Source organism: Saccopteryx bilineata, chromosome 5 (genome assembly GCF_036850765.1).
Source record: "Saccopteryx bilineata isolate mSacBil1 chromosome 5, mSacBil1_pri_phased_curated, whole genome shotgun sequence".
Taxonomy (NCBI): domain Eukaryota; kingdom Metazoa; phylum Chordata; class Mammalia; order Chiroptera; family Emballonuridae; genus Saccopteryx; species Saccopteryx bilineata.
This window is the reverse complement of record NC_089494.1, coordinates 57,116,419-57,143,428: the sequence shown is the minus strand read 5'-3', so window position 1 is coordinate 57,143,428 and position 27,010 is coordinate 57,116,419. Positions and strand designations below refer to the sequence as shown.

Genomic DNA, 27,010 nt, shown 5'->3' with positions numbered 1-27,010 from the left:
TTTAATTTCAAGTCTTTGAAAAGGATGTAGTCTTAATAAATTAGAGAGGAATTTGAGCTTCAATTCATAAAACATCATTTTCTCACATGGGAATTGTTGGAGATCACATAATAACACAACTCCTGTAATTTAATATTAAAAAGGAGTGACATCTAAAAGAGAAATAGTGGGTAGGAGGCAGTGTGATAACAAATTGCATCAAACAATATAATTACCCTTAGTCTTCATAGCATGCTTTTCATTTTCCAGATCTTTACAAGACATGAAATAAAAGAGGTAAATGATGCACCCATTGTCCAAACGGGAAACGGAAGCACTGATATTCCTTACCATAGGCTACAAAAATGGTCCTCAGCATAATCAAGATTAGAAGCAGGAGGAACTAGATACAACTGTATACACATGGCTGCCAGACCATGCCAACAGAATGACAGGAATAATGCTGGTCCCTTCCCACTGCCTGTATTCCATCTTGCTCTATGACACATACAGTTGATGGAAGATCAAAATTCCACTTAAAGTTGATGGCACATCTATTCTCCAATGGCAAACCCATGAGGTTGACACGAGGAGTGTTTTTTTACAGTGGCTTCCTCAGACTCAGGAATGTTGGCTACATTGAAATCACATAGAGTATATTTCAATAAATGAGATCAAGTATGAAAAACAGTCTTTGGGGTTTTCTATATACAGGATAATGTCATCTGCAAAAAGTGATACCTTTATTTCTTTCTGGATATGGATGCCTTTTCTTTCTTTTTCTTGCTTGATTGCTCTAGCTAAAACCTCCAGACTATGTTGAATAAGAATGGAAAGATTGGGCAACCTTGTCTTGTTCTTGATTTTAGAGGAAAAGCCTTCAATTTTTCACCATTTAGTATGATTTTAGCTTTTGGTTTGTCTTATAAAAGTATTAGAAACAATAAACCAATACAGTAAAGTTGCAGGATACAAAATCAATACACAAAAGTCCACTGCTTTCCTATATGCCAATGATGAAACATCAGAAAATAAACTAAAAAGAACCCAATTCTTTTTACAATTGCAACAACAACTACAAAAAATCCCTAGAAGTAAACTTAACAAAGGATGTGAAGGAACTATATACTCAAAACTACAAAACATTATTGAAATAAATTGAAAAAAAAAACACAGTAAAATGAAAAAATATTTCATGTTCATGGATTGGAAGAATCAACATAGTTGAAATGGCCGTATTACCCAAAGCAATATACAAATTAAATGCAATCTGCATTAAAATCCCAGTATCATTTTTTAAAGAAATAGAACAAAAAAATCACCAGGTTTGTAGGGAACCATAAAGAACCCCAAATAGCCAAAGTAATCCCGAGGAAAAAAAATAAATATGAAGGTATCACATTACCTGACTTCAAATTATATAACAGAGACATGCTAATGAAAACAGCATGGTATTGGCAGAGAAACAGACATATAGACCAATGGAGCAGAATTGAGAGCCCAGAAGTAAAACCACATATATATATGGACAAATCATCTTTGATAAAGGAGCCAAAAACACACAATGGAGAAAAGAAAGCCTCTTCAATAAATGGTGCTGGGAAAATTGGAAAGCCACATACAAAAGAATAAAATTTGACTACACTTTTTCTCTATTCACAAAAATTAATTCAAAATGGAGCAAAGGCCTAAATATAAGATATGACACTATAAATTACATAGAAGAAAATATAGGTACTAAACTCATGGACCTTGGCCATAGAAGACAATATATGAATTTGACCCCAAAGGCAAAGGAAGTAAAAGCAAAAATAAATGAATGGGACTATATCAAACTAAAAAGCTTCTGCACAGCAAAAGGAACTGACAATAAAACAAATTTGCAGCCAACTAAATGGGAGATGATATTTGCAAACAACAGTTCCAATAAGGGGTTAATATCCAAAATATATAAAGAATTCACAAAGCTCAGCAACAAACAAGCAAACAATCCAATTTAAAAATGGGGAGAGGACCTGAACAGATACTTCTCCCAAGAGGACATACAAATGGCCAACAGATATATAAAAAAATGCTCATCTTTACTAGCTATTTGGGAAATGCAAATCAAAACTACAATGAGATACCACTTCACATCTGTTAGATTAGCTATTATCAACAAGACAGGTAATAACAAGTGCTGGAGAGGCTGTGGAGAAAAAGGAATCCTAATTCACTGCTAGTGGGAATGCGAATTAGTACAACCGTTATGGAAGAAAGTATGGTGGTTCCTCAAAAAATTAAGAATAGTACTACTATATTACCCAGCAATCCCTCTGCTGGGTATCTACCCCCAAAACTCGAAAACATTGATACGTAAAGATACATGCACCCTGTGTTCATTGCAGCATTATTCACAGTGGCCAAGACATGGAAATAACCGAAGTGTCCTTCAATAGAGGATTGGATAAAGAGGATCTGGTACAGATATACAATGGAATACTACTCAGCCATAAGAAATGATGACATAGTGACATTTATGACAACATGGATAGACCTTGAGAACATTATACTGAGTGAAATAAGTAGATCAAAAAAAGCTATGAACTGTATGATTTCACACATAGGTGGGATATAAGACTCATAGACATAGAAAAAAGTGAAGTGGTTACCAGGGGGATGGGGATGAAGGGAAGAGGGTGAAGGGAAGGGTGTAAAGAGGCACAAATATAAGGTAATGGAAAATGATTTGACTTTGGGTGATGAATAGACAACATAATAGACTATTTAAATGATGTAGTGGTGTTACCTGAAATCTATGTACACTTGATCAATGTCACCCTATTAAATTTAATTTTGTAAATAAAATTTAAAAATAATTAAATAATCAATGTAACACACACACACACAAAGACATAAAAAACAAAATTAAAGGACACCTAATGCAACAACAAAAATTACAACTTCAGTTCAATACTTCCACTGTTATTCTACAAAAAGATGTTTATGAGTACAATTAAAAGTAAATCTTCAAACAACTGGATTTGAAATTTGACTCACGTCTCCATGCTGTGAGCCTTAATTTGCATGCTCCTAACTTAGGAGGGAACGTGCATAGCATCATTTTGCTGTTTTTATATTGAACACATCTCTTTCTAGAATATAAAACGTATCCTTATTTATAGCACATGATTTGCCAAGCTCCTCAAATAGATTAAAGCACTAAAGAAAATGGGCTCATTTCACTGAATAATGGTATTAGCCAAACAAGCAACATGGCCAGAATGGAGGTACGCTTGGTGGGGAGGCTTTGTGGAAATGCAGGAAGATAAACAACTGTACTGTCCTTTAGGCTTGTGAGAATGACGTCCATGGGTGACAACCCCACAGTTACCATACGAGTAGCCAGTACATTAGGGATACACTAACATAGATGACACACAGTGTTATCCAGTTTATTCTTGTGATTGGCGGTCTGCGGTTACCTGTCACGCGGAGGATGACATTGGAGGAGAGAATGCCACTAGAGTTTTGGGCCTGAGCCACATAAAGGCCTGCGTCTGTCCCGCATACCTCTGGAATGAACACCGAATGTCTTGTCTCCTTGTGTAAAACCTGTAAGTGTCCATCTGTAGACAATTTCTGGCCCTTCTTGTACCTGAAGCAGAGAGTCAGTTTTTAAAGTCAGGATCACTGTTATTCATATCATATCCAATTTCCCAAAACCATTGCAAATAGGCCCCTTACCACTGCAATATTCTCTAGCATAAGCAGGAACTTTGCAGTTAACACAGACCCCACTGGGGCTGTATTTCCTTCAGGCAGAGGTTGGAAGCTGGTGGCCAGAGACGTGCGTGATTGGCTCAGAACATGTTTATTTTAAATCAAAATTTTTTTACAGCATTTACCAATTGGAATGCTGCATATGAAATTCAGATATCCAACTACTCTCAAAACACCAGACCATCTGGTCACACCGGGGAACCATTTGCTAACAGCGATGATCTAGAATGGGAAATGGTACCTGCCTATGGGGCCTCCTTCATTCACTGCTACGGAACAGTGACATCTGAAATCTGTATTGGAGTGACTCTCATTGTCCCTATTATAGTCATCCCATAACATCCACATGAGAATATCAATGTGCTGTTTCAGAGGAAGGCCCTTAGACAGCATTTGTTGGAGAAGTGAGTTCATTTAAGTAATGAATTAGAAGAACATTATTTCTAATTATAAAAGACATTTATGCAACTTGATCATAACTGTCAATGACACATTTCAAAAAGCTTCCTGTGAACATGAGCACTTAGCTGCATCCTTTTATAAAGCAAATAGTTTGTTTATTATGTATGTTCTAGATTCTTGTGTATGTATTTATATCCACGTTCTTCTACACAAGAAGAGATGACAAACCCGTGTCACTTCCTGTTCCCATTGCCTGAGTGGTAGTTTGGCATTTTTCCGAGGGCCCTAACTTTGCATGATAGCTTGCCAGTTGTTACTTGAACAAAATGGCAAATCTGAGGACGAGATATTTTTGTCACAATACTTCTTCAGTATTATAATTGCAATAGTTCTTCAATGATATATACTAACCAAGTTATTTGTTATCTGGACAAAAACAAGAAACACTTCAGACAACATTTTTCTTTGGGATAAACTGATATTTAATGATGAATATCATTAATGATCAGATTTCTTGACCTATAAAAACATGCAATTGTAAAAACAACAAAATAGAGCAAAAAGCATAAATGGCTGCACTATCGCACGAATGCAGTTTCTTCCAATCATCTGAGAAACCCCAGTTTTCTCATGAATTCTTTAGAGAGCTTACTCACACTTCAAGTATCTTCAGTGGGCACACACAATAACTGGGACTGATTGCTTAATATCTACTATAACATTAAAATAAATAAGTGCTATTTTACTTAGTTTAGAAGCATAAACGCATTCTCACACATTTGTCACTGTCCTCAAATCCATCTACTTGAGGATGAAAAACGTCTACATGTTTAAAAATAATCCAAGCATTGACAAAGTAGAACTGCTTTTGTAACAACAGTATGTGATTCAAAACCTGTATTCTGCAGTTTACTTTTATTACAACAAAGAGGCTAAAAATAATAGTATCTCGAGTGAAATCAGATTGTTCACAGCTCAGTTATTACAACACCTTTGAAAAATGGGTTTATTACCTGTCACTAGGAGTAACTGTGAATTAAATATTTTAATTCTATCTCTCACATTCAAGAAATGTATAAAAAGAAATCTTAGTGAAACAAACAAATACTGCAAAAGTGACATGAGTATCTGTTGGGAAGAGGAAAAAAATGAAATAGGTAAATTAAAGAAAAGGAAAAAAATCCAACTTCTTATGCTTTTATTAATTGAATAAGGGATGTTAAATCAAGAAAACTTCATGCTTATGTAAAAATAAACAATAGGAAAGAATTTTAACCCATCATCTCTAGAAATGTGGAATGTTAAACTGATAGAAAAACAGCACAACTAAGTCAGCGTGCTTTGGGAGCTTATTAAATTATTATTTTATAGGGTTACTTTGTTTTCTTTCAGGGTATTAGCCATGCTGCTACTGAAATGAGAGTTGGGGTTTGAAGTGAGGTTGAATCATGCAGAGTTGCGGTGTTGCAGAATATTAATCAGCTATCCCTACATCTCTGTGTTAGTGCACATGAATGATTTGCTCAGTCATTCAATTTGCCTCTTTTTTACGGCTTGTCGTTATAGGCTACCCACCATGTCAGTGTAGGCTCTGGAAATCCTGTTACTTCAACTTCCAAAGTCACTGGAGACCCTTCTGTGACCGTTACATTAGACAGGAGCCTGGAGAAATTAGGTGCATGGCCAGCGAGGCTGACCACACTGTTCTTTGCTGATGTACTTTTAATCTCTTCTTGGGGAGCCGCGTGCCTCTGATAGGCTTGGCTGGGGCCTAATTGACACCCGAGGCCCGAGAATGCATCCTGGGAAGCATGCAGCCTATCTTGGGTTTTAGTGACATTATTATCAGCATGCATTTTCTCCCGTGTTTCTAGCAAACTTCCCTGAGCCTGGGGGTGCTGCTGGAAAGCGCTCTCATGCACTCCACTCCGCATGCTTGCAGGATGGTTAGCCCCGGTTTGGTTGATGATAGTACTCTTTTCCAGAAATCTTCTGGAAGTTAGTGAGGCCTCAGCTTTGAGCTGGGGGTAAGGCTTCTCAAAATGACTTGAAAATGTTTCTCTCTTATCATCACACGTATCAGCAAATGCAGCAGGCGGTGGAAGGCAAGATCCCTGGGCCTCCCCTGGACCGCTGGCTTCTGGCTGTATCGTGTAGCTGCTTATGTGGAGGCTGAGGGAGGGGCTGGCTCGCTCTTCTACCTCCATGTCAGATGGGGCGAGGGGGGAGTCTGGGCTTCCGGGGAGTGGAGGCAAGGAGATGTCATCAGGGGAGATACTCTCATGTTCTTCTCCTGAAAGCATGTCCGCAGGTAGGAGCAGGCCTTGGACACCACCTTCTTTGCCAGAGGAGAGCTGCTTCAGGTCCGGAGGAAGCTGACCCTCTCCCATTCCTTTGATGGTCAAATTATCTGCTACCTGCACCTGCTCCTTCAAAAGAGAAAGCCAAGGTTTTGAGTTAGTCATTGAGTTTTCTTTCTCCAGGTCTCAAATTCAACTTGAGAGAGACACCTTGAGGAAACCGAGTGAGTTAAAGCTTGCGGCCCGGCTTAAGCATTACAGAACTTGAAACCACGGGTCTGTTCAACCTGGGTTCAGTCCCGTCTCATGACTAAGGAATCTGTAAACTGACCCCCCAGTCTCTGAGTGGAATGAGACCGAGCTTGTGAAATAGGAGAAAGGCCCAGTTATCATCTCTAATGAAGGAGCTGGACTAGATAATGTCTTTTCAAATTATAACCAGAGGAGCGTCCTTTCACCGGCAAATTCAGCTTTGCGTTATTTGTCCACATTCCACGTGAACACAGTTCCTTTAATGTCGGAGGCTCCTTTGTTGGGTGATTCCTCAGACTCTTCTAGAATAATGCTTCCCTTTTCTCAAGAAAGCTGATCTTTTTACTTTATTCTGTTATTGTGGTAAAACATGTATAACATAAAATTTACCATGTTAGCCATTTTAAGTGCACAGTTAAGTGGCAGTAAATACATCCACACTGTGCAGCCATCACCACCAGTCACCTCCAGAACGTTTTCATCTCTCCGAAGTGAAACTTGATACCCTTTACAAACTAATTCTTCATTCCTACCACCACACCCAGCCCCTTTACTTTCTGACTCTATGAATTTGACAACTTCAGGTACTTCATAGAGAAAAACTCATTTTTAATGGCTGGTTTTATTTTCTTAAAGCCCCTTAGTTTTATTCTCACACTGAAAAATATCTACTGAGAGCCTATGATATACTGGGGACTGTGCTAGGCATTGGAGAGAGAAAACAGTGAGGAAAAGTAAACACAGAGACTGTGTTTACTGTGTCACCTTCAGTAGGTGACAGTCTAGTGGGGGATGTAGATATTAATACAACAGTCACACATTATGACCCTTCCAAACTAAACACACCGAGATATAATAGAGGAATGCCGGCTTCTTATCTTCCTGTCCCACTCGCAGTGTCAGTGCTGCTAGGAGACCATGAACAGTAGTACATGGCCTACTGCTCACGCTGTTCTATTATTTCCCCCCACTAATCCACGTCCAGCTCTGGTTTAAAAAGAGGCTCGAATATGCCCTCTGGCACAGGCTTAAAAGAACACTAAACCTAAAAGAGATCTCTCATCTATTCCAACCTGTTGGCTTACATATACTTCTGTCTTTGCCTTCCCTCAGCATTTTGGGTACCTGTTTACTGAATTAACAATTACTGGAGTTTGTCCCATTGCTACAGCTTGCCCATAAGAAAGTTATGTTTTGTCTTAACTTTGAGTTCTTTGTCTTAGCATGTAGTCCTGCTCCTGATATACTTCACAGGTGATTTTTGAGAAATAAATGTGTTTTTAGGTTGAAGATTAGAAGTAAACATAAAAGTATGCTCTATTAGCCTAAAGACATGACTTGTTTTTGGAGACATCATAAACCTCACTTAGAGAAAGTGGTTTCTTTCAACCATTTAATAGAAGTTTAAATTCTGGGTCTAAAAGCCAGAAGTTCTTAGAAGTACCTCTCATTAAAAATCAATTAAGCAATCAATAAACACATGCCCAGCAGAGAACACCTCTCCTTCTTCTGTCTTTCCTACTGCACTTAGCTCTGCCTCTCTCTTTATCTCTTCCTGAAAGTAGAATATTTATTTTCCTTTTCATAGCAACATTGGTCCAACTTCTTATTCAGTCTAAAATTTTCCTCTCTTGATATCTGGCAGCCTCTGTTTGAACATATTTTCTGAAGGGTGCTTTCTTTGAACATAATTTTATGTTTTACTTGTGTTAAGAATATCTTTTTATATTTTGCAAAGATCTGCCTTCCTTCAGTATCCACCAACGGATTTGAATGGGCCTCCTGGAGTAACAGAGACCTCTGTCTGCTCTCCTCTTAAAACTGCCCTTTGGAGACTTGTTCCCACATTTCCTCAGCCTCTTTCTTTGTACTAAAAACCTCCAAATGTTCTTCTGCCTGGAATTCTGGAACTTTCATCATCCTGATCACATTCTGGGAGGGCCTGTTCCTGCTGGGCTATAAGCTACTTCACAGGACAGCAGGGACATTTGTTAATCTAGGATCATCAGGGGCAGGAAACTGTTAATGTTTTGAGTAACCTATGCCTCTCCAGAGAAGAACAATGTTTTAAAAATGTCTAAAATTTTCAAAACGCTTAGGTAAGAAGCTTAAATGAAAGTTCAGGCTAGTCTCCCCACTGTATGCTCTCTGCTGGAGGGGAACTGACTTACCTAACTGCAGGTTCAGAAGGAGAGACAGAACAGTCTCATCTCTCTCTCTTTGACTTCTCTCTTTTGGATCTGCCTCCCACCAAATGGGTGCATTCACATTAGCTGTAAGGCATGGAAAAGCCTGTACAGGAAGTCTGTGGTTGTCTAGCTATGCACCCAAGTGATAGGGTAGACAAATCCATCTAAGTCAGAGATGAAGTTTAGGAAAACCCTCTAGGTAAGTCCGAGTCATGTCCTCCAATTCAGCTTTTACTGGTGACGGATTCCTGACTGCTGTGTCTCACTTTCAGACAGTGCCAACTTCAAGAAGGCAATCCAAGAATATCACTTTTCACTCCCTACAGTCCTTAAAGTATAAAAATACTTTCCACAGAAAATAACACTACCAGATAACTTCTACTGACAATAAGAGGAAGGGCTTTCTCAAATCTTTTTTAAGAAACTTCTCAACTTATTAATATTCCCCCTACATATGTTTATTTCCAGGATTTGTTTACTTTCCAGAATAGAAAGCAATCAGTGGACTCATCATCTCTTTGCTCTATTTCTTTTTAAGTGACTATATTAGCTCTTTTTTTGTTTTGTTTTTATAAGAACCACATGGGACTATTAATTTGTACTGAAATTTTAATCAACTAAAATCTCCTACTGTCTCTGTGTGTTAATATCATTGAAGAAAATTTTGAACACTGTATAGGTTAGGACAAAGCCAGATGTCTCCTGAAGGCAAGGAAACTGTCTTCCAGGTTGACAGTGATGAACTACTTGACATCGTTGAGTATAAGTATAAACTAACCAAACTTTCATCAGTTCACGTTCTTCCACTTAACCTTAAGAAAGATATCATGAATGTGTTTATCGAATGACTTCCTGACACCATAATAAATTTTCCTTATGGCACCAACCTTGAATTGCCCAGTAAATAATCCTCTCAGAAACAAATAAGGTGAGTTTAATACAAGGTTTTCTGAGTAAATAATTTTGGCTCTTGGCATTTTTATCTGTAATTTCAAATGCAGAAAAATTGGAGGCAGACAACACCAACCCTACAAACAACACAACCAAACACACAGACATAATGAGAAGACAGAGAAGTGCAATCCAAATGAAACCACAAGAGAAATCTCCAGAAAAGGAAATGAGTGATAGGGAAATAACCAAACTGCCAGATACAGAGTTTAGAATAATTACTGTTAGGATGCTTAGGGATCTTAGAACAGCAATGGATGGTCATTACGAACACCTAAATAAAGAGATAGCAAGTATAAAAAAGGACAGTGAAATATTAAAAAAGAATCAGTTGGAGGTGACAAATACAATATCAGAAATGAAGACCACAATGGAAGGAATTAAAAGCAGGATGGATGAAGCTGAGGATCAAATTAGTGAGTTGGAGGACAAGATGAACAAAGGTAGGAAAGCAGAGCAGAAAAAAGAAAAGAGACTCAAAAAGTCTGAGGAAACTCTGAGAGAGCTCTGTGACAACATGAAGAGAAATAACATCTGCATCATAGGAGTTCCTAAAGAAGAAGAGAAAGAACAAGGAATAGAAACTTTAATCAATCAAATCATAGCTGAAATCTTCCCTAAATTGATGCAAGGAAGGGTCTCATAAGTTCAAGAAGCACAGAGAACTCCATTAACGAGAAACCCAAAGAGACCTACACCAAGACAGATCATAATTAAAATACCAAAGCTAAGTGATAAAGGGAAAATATTAAAAGCTGCTAGAGAAAAAAAGGCTGTTACCTACAAAGGAGCCCCCATAAGGATGACATTCGACTTCTCAACAGAAACACTTGAGACCAGAAGGGAATGGCAAGAAATATTCAAAGTAATGCAGAACAAGAGCCTACAACCAAGACTACTTTATCCAGCAGGGCTATCATTTAAAATTGAAGGACAAATATAAAAACTCAAGGAATTCATTACAACCAAACGAATGCTGCAGGAAATGTTAAGGGGTCTGTTGTAAACAGATCAAAGTGGGAAAAGAATATGGCAAAAGGGGAATACAGCTTTAAAGAATAAAATGGCAATAAACAACTACATATCAATAATAACCTTAAATGTAAATGGATTAAGTGATCCAATCAAAAGACATAGGGTAGCTGCTTGGATAAGAAAACAGGACCCGTACATATACTGTCTACAAGAGACACACCTTAAAACAAAAGATGCACATAGACCAAAGATAAAAGGATGAAAAAAAAAATTTCATGCAAATAGAAATGAAAAAAAAGCTGGGGTAATAATACTTATATCAGACAAAATGGACTTTAAAACCAAGACTATAGTAAGAGATAAAGAAGGTCACTACATAATGATAAAGGGAGCAATCCAACAGGAAGCTATAACCATCATAAATATCTACACACCTAATATAGGAGTACCTAAATATATAAAGCAGACTTTGATGAATATAAAGGGTGAGATCAACAGCAATATTATAATAGTAGGGAATTTTAATACCCCACTAACATCATTAGATAGATCCTCAAGAAAGAAAATTAACAAAGAAACAGCAGACTTAAAGGACACATTAGATCAACTTGATTTAATAGATATCTTTAGAACTTTTCACCCTAAGGCAGCAGACTATACATTCTTTTCAAATTCTCATGGTACATTTTCTAAGATAGACCACATGTTAGGACACAAAAGCAGTCTCCACATATTTAAGAAGATTGAAATCATATCAAGCATTTTCTCTGATCACAGTGGCATGAAACTAGAAATCAATCACAACAGAAAAACTGAAAAATACTCCAACACATGGAAACTAAATAGCATGTTATTAAATAACAAATGGGTTAACAATGAAATCAAAGAAAAAATAAAAAAAATTCTTAGAAACAAATGATAATAAGCAAACAACAACTCAAAATTTATGGGACACAGCAAAAGCAGTTCTGAGAGGGAAGTTCATAGCACTATAGGCATTCCTTAAGAAGCTTGAAAAAGCTCAAATAAACAACCAAACCCTTCATCTAAAAGAACTAGAAAAAAAAACAGCAAGTAAGGCCCAGAGGTAGTAGAAGGAAAGAAATAATAAAGATCAGAGGAGAAATAAATGACATAGAAGTTAAAGAAACAATACAGAGGATCAATGAAACTAAGAGCTGGTTCTTTGAAAGGGTAAACAAGATCGATGAACCTTTAACAAGACTCACCAAGAAAAGAAGACAGAGGATTCAAATAAATAAAATTAGAAATGAGAGTGGAGAAATAACCGACACAACAGAAATACAAAATAATGTAAGAAAATACTATGAAGAACTGTATGCCAAAAAATTAAGCAACCTAGGTGAAATGGACAAATTCCTTGAAACATATAATCTTCCAAAAATCAATCTGAAAGAATCAGAAAACCTAAACAGACTGATTACAACAAAAGAGATTGAAACAGTTATCAAAAACCACCCAGAAAACAAAACTCCTGGGCCCGATGGCTTCACTGGTGAGTTCTACCAAACATTCAAAGAAGAACTAACTCCTATCCTTCTCAAGCTACTTCAAAAAATTCAGGAGGAAGGAACACTTTCAAGCTCCTTTTATGAGGCGAGCATAATTCTGATTCCAAAACCAGGCAAAGACAACACAAAGAAAGAAAATTATAGGCCAATATCCCTGATGAATTTTGATGCTAAAATCCTCAACAAAATAATAGCAAACCAATTCCAGCAATATATGAAAAAAATCATACATGATGATCAAGTGGGATTTATTCTGGGGAGGCAAGACTGGTACAATATTCACAAATCAATCAATGTGATTCATCACATAAACAAAAAAAAAGGAGAAAAACCACATGATAATTTCAATTGATGCAGAAAAAGCATTTGATAAAATCCAGCACCCATTTATGATCAAAACTCTTAGCAAAGTGGGAATACAGGAGACATACCCCAAAATGGTAAAGGCCGTCTATGACAAATCCACAGCCAACATTATAATTAATGGACAAAAATTAAAAGCAATTCCCCTAAAATCAGGAACAAGGCAGGGGTGCCCCCTTTCACTACTCTTATTCAACATAGTACTGGAAGTCCTAGCTACAGCAATCAGACAAGAAGAAGAAATAAAAGGCATCCAAATTGGAAAAGAAGTAAAACTATCATTATATGCAGATGATATGATACTGTATATGGAAAACCCTAAAGTCTCAGTCAAAAAACTACTGGACCTAATAAATGAATTCAGCAAGGTGGCAAGATATAAAATTAATACACAGAAATCAGAGGCATTTTTATACACAATGACTGTCAGAAAAAGAAATTAAGGAAACAATCCCCTTCACTATTACAACAACAAAAAAATAAAGTTCCTAGGAATAAATTTAATCAAGGAGGTTAAAGACTTGTACTCAGAAAATTATAAAACATTGATAAAAGAAATCAAGGAAGATACAAACAAGTGGAGGCATATACCGTGCTCATGGTTAGGAAGAATAAACATAATTAAAATGTCTATATTACCCAAACAATTTATAAATTCAATGCAATACCAATTAAAATACCAATGACATACTTCAAAGACATAGAACATATATTCCAAAAATTTATATGGAACCAATAAAGAAAATGAATAGCCTCAGCAATCTTGAAAAAGAAGAATAAAGTGGGAGGTATCACACTTCCTGATATCAAGTTATACTACAAGGCCATTGTACTCAAAACAGCTTGGTACTGGCATAAGAACAGGCATATAGATCAATAGAACAGAACAGAAAACCCAGAAATAAACCCACATCTTTATGGACAACTGATATTTGACAAAGGAAGTAAGAGCATACAGTGGAGTAAAGACAGTCTCTTTAACAAATGCTGTTGGGAAAACTGGACATCTACCTGCAAAAAAATGAAACTAGACCACCAACTTAAACCATGCACAAAAATAAACTCAAAATGGATAAAGAACTTAAATATATATCGTGAAACCATAAGTATCCTAGAAGAAAACTTAGGCAGTAAGCTCACCGACATTTATCACAGCAATATCTTTGCTGAATTATCTCCACAAGGAAATGAAATAAAAGACTGGATAAACAAATGGGACTATATCAAACTAAAAAGCTTTTGCACTGCTAAAGACAATATGAACAGAATAAAAAGACAAACCACACAATGGGAGAACATATTCGACAATACCTCTGATAAGGGATTAATAACCAATATTTATAAAGAACTTGTAAAACTCAACACCAGAAAGACAAACAATCCAGTCAAAAAATGGGCACAAGAAATGAATAGACACTTCTCCAAAGAGGACATACAGATGGCCAATAGACAAATGAAATATGTTCGATATCACTAATCATTAGAGAAATGAAAATTAAAACTACAATGAGATATCACTTCACACCAGTCAGAATGGTTCTCATTGACAAAACAACACACGATAGGTGCTGGCGAGGATGTGGAGAAAGGGGAACCCTCCTACTCTGCTGGTGGGAATGCAGACTGGTGCAGCCACTGTGGAAAACAGTATGGAGATTCCTCAAAAAATTAGAAATGAAACTGCCCTTTGACCCAGCCATCCCACTTATAGGAATATATCCCAAGTACACCATATCATCAACTGAAAAAAAGAAATGCACCCCCATGTTTATAGCAGCATTGTTCATAATAGTGAAGATCTGGAAACAACCCAAGTGTCCGTCATTGGACGAGTGGATTAAAAAGCAGTGGTACATATATACAATGGAATACTATGGGGCTATGAAAAAGAAGGAAATATTACCTTTTGCAACAATATGGAGGGACCTGGAAACTATTGTGTTGAGTGAAATAAACCAGGCAGAGAAAGAAAAATATCATATGACCTCACTCATTTGAGGAATCCAAGGAATAATGAGAACTGAGGAACAGAATTGAGACAGAGGAGGGATTAAAGGAAACAGAGGAAAAGAGGACAGAGGGAAAGGGGATGATAGGATGGGATAAACCTGAAGGGAAGGGGGGAGGGCACTGTAGGGAGGGGGGACAAAGGAGATGTTGAGAGGAATATGGGGGAGAGGGGAGGCATTCGGGGTGACCCTAGAATCTATGTAAACACAATTAATTAAATAGAAAATATTGTTAAGAAGTAAAAAAAAAAATTCAAATGCAAATAATCTTTCAGTTCTTAAATCATTATGGAATTTTATAAAAATTCCTTTTAAATCTCATGAGTTATACTTTCTAGGATATACTAGCTTTCCTTTATGAAAATTGTTCCTAAACATTCACATATACCAACATTCACATTTCCCCACCATAAAAGCATTTTTGCTGTCAGTAGAAAAAAGTGTGTGCAAATGTTCCTAGAAAAAGGTAGTTAATATACATATCTCAGCACAGATAGGGCATGTTTTCATCAATCTGATGAATTCTGGCCAAAAAAAAAAAAAAAAAAAAAAGGGAAATGCTGATCTCAATCACCAAAACCCAGCTCATTCTTGCCTGACCTGTGGTGGCATAGTGGATAAAATGTTAACCGGGAATGCTGAGGTCACTGATTCAAAAACCCTGGGTTTGCTTGGTCAAGGCATATGTGAGAAGCAATTACTATGAATTTTTGCTTCCCATTTCTTCCTTCTTTTTATTCTCACTCTCTCCTTTCTGTAAAAAAATCAATAAATAAAATATTTTTTTTAAAAAGAAAAATACATCTTACTCTCAATGTGTTTCTCCTATAGCTTTTGTTGTTTTGTCTTTTTTGTTGATTCTTTTTTCCCAACTATTCAATATATGAATAATTCATGATCTTGACTTTAAGTTCACTAATCTTCTCTATATACTTTACATTCAAAAATCTCACTTGCTTTCACATCTAATGACCAATTAGCTTTCATTATTTTTTCTTGTTTTTTTAAGTGAGAGGAGGCGAGAGAGAGAAACAGACTTCCATATGTGCCCTGACTGTGATCCACCAACAACCCTTGTCTGAGACCAATGATCTGCCCATCTGGGGCCACGTTTGCAACCTAGCTATTTTTATTGCCTGAGGCAGAGGCTCCACAGAGCCATCTTCAGCACCTGTGGCTGATGTGCTTGAACTAACTGAGCCATGGTTGAGGGAGGGGAAAAGAGAGAAAGAGAGAGAGAAGGGAGAGGGGTGGAGAAGCAAATGATCACTTCTCCTGTGTGCCCTGACTGGGAATCAAACTTGGGACATCCACATGCTGGGCCAACACTCTAACACTGAGTCAACAGGCCAGGGCCATAACCAGTTAGCTTTTAATTAATCCTGAATCTAGAGACTCAAATCTTATCTCTGTCAGGATTTCTGAATTTTTATTTCTATTGATGAACAAAATCACCTGAGTTTATAATCACTCCCACGTAGGCAAACAAAATGAGTGTCCGGAAGACAGAATATAATGATATTCAATATCCACTGAACTAAGTGTATAGCACCAATCCTCAAAATACATAGAGTTGAAGCCACCTATGTGATAAATTAAATTAGGGAACACCACAAGACTTTATCTTCAAAATATCTAAAAAGACAGCCTTATCTTGGCTAAATAAAATTAAATGAAGCTAAGTAGAAAGTAGAGGAAAAAAATATTAAACATAGGGCTTGGTCTACGAAAGGCATTTCTGGGAATTTGGAAGGGGTTTTGGACAGCTAAGGAATGAGTGCCCTGGCACTTTGGGGCAGTTGGGGTAGAAAAAAATAAAAGAGAAGAAAAGGTGGTGAACAACACTTTGTCTTCCGTACTGTTTTTCCAAAGCAAGTGTCTCAAGAACATCTTCCCCTGACTACCAAAGTGATCAGGGTTAGAAGAGGAGGGTCCATGGACTGTCTTCTCCCAGTTTGATAAAAGCATTCCACTGAATTGTTTGGTATAAAAGTAATTCTATGCTACTGCTTTATTAGTCATTATGTAAACAGATGAACGTAAAGAGGAAAAAGGTTTGGTGTGGGAATCTACAGTATCATTACAAAACACGTATGAATATGCAGCAGTTCCTCAGAGCTCCATTTGGTCTTGTTGAAAGAGTTACATGGCTGAAAGTCAGAAGAATGGGACTGCCTGCCTAGCTTTGCCACTCCTTTTCTGTGGTTTCTGGAAGGCAAAGATTTTATCTCTTTTGGCCTCAGTCTCCTCAACTGTAAAATGAGACTTGATCGGGTGATTGTTAAATCCCTTCTAGCACTAGAATTCTATTGCAAGCCTCCATATTCCACTGAACAGTTTTGTGACTTTAGTCAAGTCTCTTAATACTCTGTGCCTCCATTTGACCTGAGGAGTTTTCACATATTATTGTGGATTTAGCTTCAGTCCTCACTTTGGGTACAGAATACCATCACTAATCTGTTAGCAGTGCAATGAGCCATTGCCTAATTCCACCTCCTGCAGTTTGGGGTCAGAAAAACGAGAAGCACTTTACTATTTCCGGGAGAAAATCTTGTGATTAATACATTCTTGTATAATAATACATTCTTGGTGGAATTGTTCTTTCTGACATTTAATTTTCTGAGAAAGACCAACACAATTTAAGGGTATCAAAACTGAACTCTGTGAACTGAGGAATGAAATAGAGATAGAGGCAGGGTCACAGGGAACAGATGGACAGCCATTGGAGGGAAGAGGGGAAGAGGGGACTGGATCAAAGAAGGTGAAGGGATTAGCCAAAAACATGTATATATAACACACAGATACAGACAACAGGGAGCAATACCCAGAGGAAAAAAGATGGTGGAAAGAGACTTTGCATGGGGCATGGGGGCATGACGCAGTATGCAGAGGATGTTATATTGAGTGGGACACTTGAAACCATGTCAACACAATAACTTTTAAAATAAATTTTAAAAATAAGAATTATACTCTTTGATACTTCAACAACCTTTTTATATGTTGTTATCTGCTCACATGGTGTTTTGGGAATCATTACATTCAACCTATAATATGATGATAGAGACAGTCAGAAGGTAAATGTGGTTGAGATTTTTAAAAGTGAAAATTACTGCTACCTTTTCATTTTGTTTTCTGTACTTATTGTACCAGAATGTATACATGAAATTATATCAGTGAGGGTTCTTGACAGCTATACTTGTGGACCTTCACTTTTATCCTAAATAACTGATTATCTATCATAGCTTTTAATTTATAGTAAAATAAAAATGACTTTTCAATAAAAGAAAATTTTTTTTATTAAAAGGAATTAAGCCTGACCAGGCAGTGGCGCAGTGGATAGAGCATCAGACTGGGATGCGGAGGACCCAGGTTCGAGACCCTGAGGTCATCAGCTTGACTGCGGGCTCATCTGGTTTGAGCAAAGCTCACCAGCTTGGACCCAAAGTCGCTGGCTTGAGCGAGGGGTTACTCGGTCTGCTGAAGGCCCACAGTCAAGGCACATATGAGAAAGCAATCAATGAACAACTAAGGTGTTGCAACAAAAAACTGATGATTGATGCTTCTCATTTCTCTCCATTCCTGTCTGTCTGTCCCTATCTATCCTTCTTTCTGACTCTCACTCTCTGTAAAAAAAAAAAAAAAAAAGAAAAAAAAGGAATTGATTCCTTTAACTTATCTTCTAAAATAAATAAAAGCAAGAAAAACCATGTTTACTAAGTATAAAAGAATGTGCTTGCTTTGGTAGTAATAACTTTCATTCCTAATCTTAGTAAATATGTGTGGCTGACCATGTAGAAAAATGAGCAGAATTTTTAAAAAATAACATGATGTGGGATTTAGTATCTTTTAGAAACTTAACTAAGAAAATTAAATGGGGGTTAAGGGGCTGAGTGAAAAAGGTGAAGGGATTAAGCTCATAGACACAGATAACAATATGCTGATTACTGGAGAAAAGGGGGTTGAGGGGAGGCAGGAGAGGGCAAAGAAGGGATTGATGGTGATGAAAGGAGACTAGACTTGGGTGATGAACACACAGTACACCATACAGATGCTGTACTATAGAGTTGTATACCTGGAACCTATATAATTTTATTAATTAATGTCACCCCAATAAATTCAATTAAAAATAGATTATGGTAATAAAAAATGTGATACATTTAATGTTATTCTCTATTATTTTAACTAGTAGATTTCAACTGAGTGTGATTGTGTTCCCCAACAGATATTTGGCAATTTCTCTAGCCATTCTTGTTTGTCACAGCTGTGTGGAGGGTGGGGCAGCCAACACTGGCATGTGGTGAATAGAGGCCAGGAATGCTGCTCAACACCCTACAATGCACAGGACAGCCCAAACAATAAAGAATTCTCTGGGCCAAAATGTCAATAGACAAGGCATAAAATCCCTGATTTAGACCAATTACAATAAGCAAAGACTAAGATATAATATTAGGGTCCAACAAGATGACCAAGGTTTGGGAGCTTTCCTTTGCCACAGAGAAGAACCAAGGTTTAAGTACAACAAGGTCACTGCCCAGAAAGAGGCAGTTTGTTTAATGGTTCTTGCTGCCCGATGGTTATATAATTAAACTAGATCTTTACATACATTTAATCTGTGGAAAAGGACCTATAAACTAGCTCTGAGAACTGTATTGACTTCAAGAAAGATAATTATTTCTCTATGAGATAAGGGCACCACAAGTGGGGAGATTTTTCTTTTTTTTAAGTTTCAGATCATAAGATATATATTTTATTTATTTGGAGCAGTTGAAAATAGTGTTGATTCTGCTTGTTCCTTCAGTTCCTTGGGAGAGGGGGAAACAGAGGGAGCAGGCAACTTGGCAAAGCAAAAAGTCCAGCGGTAATTATTGTCCAGGGATTATGAATAAAGAGTGAGTAATTTATGGTGAAAATCCATAATGATGTGATTTAAATAATATGTTTGTTATCATGGAATATTTGTATTTTGTGGGTATTTGCAGTTTCTGCTACATGCTAATTTATCTGTAATATATAGGTTATAAAGTAATTTAAACACTTCTCTAAATTAGTATTCATATTACAGTTGGATTCTATATTTTAGTGACTGGAAACATCTTAATGGGTACTGTAAACAACGAAAGCATAGCTTGGTGGTATAATAAAGAGGAAGAAGTAAAATCTGAAGTTGGGATAAAGTAGAAAAGAACAATGGGAAAGGCAGCTAATGGGAGAAATGTAGAAGTGGTTTGGGGTGACACTGTTTGAATGGCTGTCCCAATGTCACTGTAAAATGCTATGGTTGTAGTATTCATTAGGAGGGGCTCAGAAGGAAACAGCATAGAGCAAAAGGACTAAGTAAAGAGTAGAAAGGCATTAAGGGATAAGGACATTCACAATGTGCATTTACATTGGAAGATTCAATTCAAATAGATAAGAAGGATTCAATTCACTACAGTGTGTCCATAAAGTCATGGTGCACTTTTGACCGGTCATAGGAAAGCAACAAAAGATGATAGAAATGTGAAATCTGCACCAAATAAAAGGAAAACTCTCCCAGTTTCATACCTATTCAGTGCAATTCGATTTGGGCTCACGCACAGATTTTTTTAGGGCTCCTTAGGTAGCTATCCTGTATAGCCTCTACAGGCTCGTCACTGACTGATGGTCTACCAGAACGGTGTTTCTCCACCAAACTTCCGGTTTCCTTCAACTGCTTATCCCACTGAGTAATGTTATTCCTATGTGGTGGTGCTTCGTTATAAACGTGCTGATATTCATGCTGCACTTTGGTCATGGATTTGAATTTAGCAAACCACAGAACACACTGAACTTCCCTCTGTACCGTCCACATCTCAACTGGCATGGCTGTGGGCTGCTCCACTGTCTACACAGTGTTACATCATCATCTGCGCATGCGCACATGCTGCCACATCATCCTACGGAAACTGGGAGGGTTTTCCTTTTATTTGGTGCAGATTTCACATTTCTATCATCTTTTGTTGCTTTCCTGTGACCGGTCAAAAGTGCACCATGACTTTATGGACACACTGTATTATTTTGTTTGTATGTTGCAATGCACAATAACTTGAATCTCAAAACAGAAGTAATGAGGCTACAGAGTTTTCTTTACCTCATTCATTTCTTCACTGAATACTGTCTGCTTGTTTCTCACTGGTTCTTTTAGTAGGTCAATGCAATCATCATAGAAGTTTTCTGAATTCAGATTCATCTTTAAAACATCTGTCTGTTGTACCAAGTGGTAATTAGTGAGATCCTGGTCCAGCAAAATTGGAGGAACAGTACCACATAATAATCACTTGGACGAAAACAGGCCACTTACAACCTTTCAGTGAATATATTCCACAAGAGACTGATGTACTCCCAACATGTGGTTTATGAAGTTATCCCACCAAGCTCCTCTCCTACCTCACTCCTTTGACAAAGTTCATTGCCAGTAAAAATTAGTTGCTCAGAGGCCCAGCAGGGAAAAAAGTCATTGTTACAATAGGATGCACCCATAGGGGCATTCTTCAGAGAAAGTCACAATTTTATGTGGCAGTGTAAGCCACTGGAAGAGTCTGGGGAGCCAAGATGAGGCAGAAATGACTATAGATTCCTGGTGTAGGATGGAGTAGAAAATCCAGAGAACTGAAATAAGCAAAATATTTGGGAGACTGAAGAAAAGAGGAAGGAAATATCACTGAGTGTAGTAAAAAGTAATAAACAGAATTGAGAACAAAGGATGCTTTGTGTGGTTGATTTTGGTCCTGCATTTCCTGGGGCTCTGTGTCAGTCATGGAGGTGGAGGGAGTGTGCACACTGCTGTGGAGCCAGCATGAGGGCCGAGAAGACTTTGTGAGGGTGAAAGGGGCCATGGGTACACCAAGTGACAATAGCAGTGTAGAATCAGAAAGACTCTCTCTTCCACCTGGAATATGGCTGTTAGATGAGCCTTAAAGGAACAGGCATGCCCTTCAAAGTACACATGCTACACTGACTCAGAGGACTGGGGGGAACACATTTCTGGGGATATTCAGCTTTAGCTTCAACTCTCAAACTCAAACTAGTTTTGTGTTACTGGTCACTTTGCTTTTGTACACACTCGATACCTAATTTCAAAGGGCAGCTGTTGTGGCAAGAATGTTAAATTTTGAATCATCTAAGTTCAAATTCCAGATCCAGCACTACTGACTGTGGGGCCCAAGGAAAAAAAAAAACTTTTATCCTCTTTGAACTTACTTCTGAAACAAAGAAAACAACATTTGCCTTATCTTTATCACAAGGTTATGTGGAAATTGCTGATGTAATTATAGGTGAAAATCCTTTGTAAACTTCAAATGCTATATAAATAGAAAGGATTATTATTACTAATTCGGCCTTCACAAGAATTTCTGGGCCTACTTTTTAATAAGCCCTAAAAAAGAGTCACAGTATCGACCTTAAAAACATAAAAACTAGACATATTATGCTTCTCATGCAAACATCTGTAGAGCATTAGCAAGCTCTCTTTGACAAGCTTTTGTTCAAGCTGTCACTCACAGGGGTGATCCTGATGCAGAGTTCTCTCACCAAAAAGGCCCTTCCTCATTTCTATGTGCGTAAATCAAACCTTTTTGAGTTGCTGAATGAGTCTTTCTTGAGTTTTTCTATAAATGTCAAAACCCTTTCTGGAGAAGCTGCTTTAGGCAAGTCTTTGTGCACATGTGTGGGACACTCTACTGAAGACAGCCACAGTTTCCTCAGATATAATCAGTAGCAGGGCTGGGACCAATGACAGTAGAGATAGGTGATGATTATGCTAGGGGAGAATACAAGTACGATGAGAGATCAGAGAAGAAGTGACATCCAAGGAAGCGGTCATGAAGAAGGCAGTGTTTGGATTGGGTGTTGAGAGGTGATAAGGCTTAAATAAGCAGGATAGAAGGTCATGTATTTGAAATAAAGGCTTAGAAGCAGGAACCTGGAAATGGCGGACTAGTAGACCAGCGAGACAGGAATCTACAATGACAGTAGAAGCATAGTGGTTTGGATAGACAATCAGCCTCAGGACATCGGAAAACCTTTGATTAAAACTTTCTTTGGTAAGAAGGAAGAAATCGTAGTGAAGTGTTTTGAATGTAGAAATGACACTGCAGAACTGTATTTAGGAAAGACAATCTAGCTGGAGTACATCATTCAGGAGGCTCCTCACCAGTGCAGAAGTGAATCTAAGTGCTGGGTAGGGAATAAGAAAGAGGAATGCAATCCTTTCTTCTGGAGGTGTAGAGGAAATGGGGGATGAGGACATGTTAGGGAGAGGAATCAGCTTTCAGGAAGAATAACCATGAAGGTGAAAAGCTAGAAATCGATATAACTGTAAGAGAATAGATTTTATTAAGTGGATCTCATCGAAGCTGTACAACATAAATGGGAGGGGGGGATGTTGTAGACAAGAAGAAGCAAAGCATCAGAGGAAGCAGCGATTTTCACGCTGTGTATCAGGAGTCAGAGTCAGGAGAAGAAACTGCTCCTGGAAGGGGGTGAAGGTGGGCAGGAAATGTTATATGTTGAAAAAGAGGAGAGACAAGATGGCACTGGAGTAGGCGGACGTACCAACATCCACCTCCCAGAACCAAAGTGGATTACAAACTAATTTTATGAACTATCATCTGGAAAAACCAACTTTGGACTAAACTAAGAGAACTCTTCAACCAAGGAACACTGAAGAAGCCACACCAAGACTGGTAGGAAAAGCGGAAACGCGGAAACGCGGAGAGGGCTGCCCAGCTCCCCGGAGCGAACAGCAGCCGGGAGAGACTCGCGTGGTGGGAAGTGAGTTTAGCAGAGGGGGAAGGGTCCTGGGCCCCAGGAACAAAGCCCCAGCCTTCAGCCCCAGAGCCCAGAAGAGGCGTAAAGACAGTATTTAGCTGGAAACAAGTCAGGATACTGTTTGTGAGAAAGAGTCTGTTTCTCAGACCCAGGATCCTTCTTAAAGGGACTGCACAGAAAACCTCTCTCACAACCACTCACCCGGGGCTCCTGGGGACGGGGGGAGAGAGGAGAGGACCAGAGTAACAGGAAGAGAGTGTAATCTAGGAGGCACAGGGAGAAACATTTTGGGAGATAGCCACCCTAACCCCTGGGACGAGTCACTCCCCAAAGCTGAAGTGAATATTTCCCCTGGAAACAGCAATACCAGCAAAGGGAAGCAGGAGAGCAGCCACACAAGCTCCCCCGAGGCATTCAGAGCAGAGTCGCATAGAAGGAGGGAGCTTTTGGGTCTACAGTAGTGAGTCTTAGGGTCTGAGCTGCAACGCCCCCACCCACGTGGCTGAGGGCATGCGGGAGGGCGGGTGGCAGCGGGAGACAAAAGCACGGTTCTGCTGGCAGGGGCAGAAGCCAGCTGGCCACCACTGGGCTCAGGTGTGAGCTCAATCTTGCCCGGCTGGGGAGAAGGGGCGTGCAAAAGCGGTCAAGCTCAGCTGCCGGCAGCCTGTAATCCAGCCTGCGGGAGAAGGGCGGGAACCCTGGAAAGGGTGGAGACCAACCCCTGAGCAAGGGCGCAGGAGCACAGCCTTGCCCTGCCCGTGCAACCCAGGCTTGCGGTCTGACTTGATAGCTGGCTCCTCCCATGAGGGTGGAGCCAAAAGCCCAGAAGAGGTGGAGTTCCGCTACTGAGCTGAGCTTGGGCATGCAGTCTTGCCCAGCGGTAGAGCCAAGGCTAGCAGCCGTTCCTCAAGTGGGCTCCTTCTACAAGGGCAGGGCGAAAGCCCGGAAACAGGCAGAGACCCGCAGCTGAGCAAAGGTGCTTGCCAGTGCACTCAGGACGAAGCATAACATCACACACGGGGGCGGGGCAAAGCCCAAGGACACCAAGGCTTGTGCACATGAGCACGTGATCCACTCCCGTGAAAAGAAAATGCGGAGGCAGAGAAATACAACACAAATAAACCAAGAGAAATCCCCAGAAAAGGACCTAAGTGAATCAGATATAACCAAATTACCAGATGCAGAGTTTAAAATAATGATTGTTAGGATGCTCAAAGATATTAGAACAACCATAGATGGCCATTATGAAAACCTAAATAAAGAGATAACAAATATAAAAAAGGACATTGAAATAATAAAAAAGAATCAGTCAGAAATGACAAATACAATATCTGAAATAAAGAATACAATGGAAGGAATTAAAAGCAGGATGGATGAAGCAGAGAATCGAATCAGTGAGTTAGAGGACATGATAAATAAAGCCATGGAAGCTCAGCAGAAAAAAGAAAAGAGACTCAAAAAGTCTGAGGAAACTCTAAGACAGCTCTGTGACAATATGAAGAGAAATAACATCAGCATCATTGGAGTTCCTGAAGAAGAAGAGAAAGAACAAGGGATAGAGACTTTGTTCAAACATATTATAGCGGAAAACTTCCCCCAATTAAGGCAGGAAAACATTTCACATATTCAGGAAGCAAAGAGAACTCCATTAAAGAGAAACCCAAAGAAACCAACACCAAGACACATCATAATTAAAATACCAAAGCTAAATGATAAAGAGAAAATATTAAAAGCTGCTAGACAAGGCCCTGGCCGGTTGGCTCAGCGGTAGAGCATTGGCCTGGCGTGCGGGGGACCTGGGTTCGATTCCTGGCCAGGGCACATAGGAGAAGCGCCCATTTGCTTCTCCACCCCCCCTCCTTCCTCTCTGTCTCTCTCTTCCCCTCCCACAGCCAAGGCTCCATTGGAGCAAAGATGGCCCAGGTGCTGGGCATGGCTCCTTGGCCTCTGCCCCAGATGCTAGAGTGGCTCTGGTCGTGGCAGAGCAATGCCCCGGAGGGGCAGAGCATCGCCCCCTGGTGGCCAGAGCGTCGCCCCTGGTGGGCATGCCGGGTGGATCCAGGTCAGGCGCATGTGGGAGTCTGTCTGACTGTCTCTCCCGTTTCCAGCTTCAGAAAAATACAAAAAAAAAAGCTGCTAGAGAAAAAAAGACTATCACCTACAAAGGAGCCCCCATAAGGATGACTTCTGACTTCTCAACAGAAACACTTGAGGCCAGAAGGTAATGGCAAGAAATATTCAAAGTAATGCAGAACAAGAGCCTACAACCAAGACTACTTTATCCAGCAAGGCTATCATTTAAAATTAAAGGAGAAATAAAAAGCTTTACAGACAAAAAAATACTCAAGGAATTCACTGCAACCAAACCAAGGCTGCAAGAAATGCTAAGGGACCTGTTGTAACCAGATCAAAGGAAAAAAAGAATATAGCAAAGAGAAATACAGTTTTAAAGAAAAAAAATGGCAATAAACAATTACATATCAGTAATAACCTTAAATGTAAATGGATTAAATGATCCGATCAAGAGACATAGGGTAGCTGTGTGGATTAAAAAACAGGACCCATAACATATGCTGTCTACAAGAGACACACCTTAAATCAAAAGATGCACACAGGCTGAAGATAAAAGGATGGAAAAAAATATTTCACACAAATGGAAATGAAAAAAAAGCTGGAGTAGCAAAACTTATATCAGACAAAATGGACTTTAAAACAAAGACCATAGTTAGTGATAAAGAAGGTCACTACATAATGATAAAAGGAGCAATCCAAAACGAAGATATAACCATTATAAATATCATTATAAGCACCTAATATAGGAGCACCTAAATATATAAAGCAGACTTTGATGGACTTAAAGAGTGAGATCAACAGCAATACTGTAATAGTAGGGGATTTCAATACCCCATTAACATCATTAGATAGATCCTCAAGAAAGAAAATTAACAAAGAAACAGCAGACTTAAAGGACATATTAGATCAACTCGATTTAATAGATATCTTCAGAACCTTTCACCCTAAAACAGCAGAATATATATTCTTTTCAAGCGCTCATGGTGCATTCTCTAGAATAGACCACATGTTAGGGCACAAAAGCGGTCTCAACAAATTTAAGAAGATTGAAATCATATCGAGCACTTTCCCTGATCACAATGGCATTAAACTAGAAATCAACCACAATAGAAAAATTGAAAAATATTCAAACACTTGGAAACTAAATAGCACATTATTAAATAACAAATGGGTTAACATTGAGATCAAAGAAGAAATTAAAAAATTCCTAGAAACAAACGATAATGAGCATACATCAACTCAAAATTTATGGGACACAGCAAAAGCAGTCCTGAGAGGGAAGTTTATAGCATTACAGGCATACCTGAAGAAGCTAGAAAAAGCTCAAATAAACAACTTAACTCTGCATCTAAAAGAACTAGAAAAAGAACAGCAAGTAAAGCCCAGAGCCAGTAGAAGGAAGGAAATAATAAAGATCAGAGCAGAAATAAATGACA

The 27,010-nt window shown here is 38.6% G+C and overlaps 1 protein-coding gene across 3 annotated transcripts in view; it reads right to left on the bottom strand.

The window, feature by feature from the left end:
- Positions 1-1,781: 1,781 nt before the first annotated feature.
- CCDC141 (coiled-coil domain containing 141) overlaps positions 1,782-27,010 on the bottom strand; it is a 223,210-nt gene continuing 197,981 nt past the window's right edge. For 2 of the 3 annotated variants that reach the window (XM_066281126.1, XM_066281127.1), the window contains exon 22: positions 4,618-6,572. In XM_066281126.1, the coding sequence (XP_066137223.1) occupies positions 5,691-6,572 (882 nt within the window). In that variant the 3' untranslated portion in view covers positions 4,618-5,690. Of the gene's footprint in view, positions 3,617-4,617; positions 6,573-27,010 lie in introns of those variants that run through there. The other variant, XM_066281128.1, reaches the window with a different exon arrangement.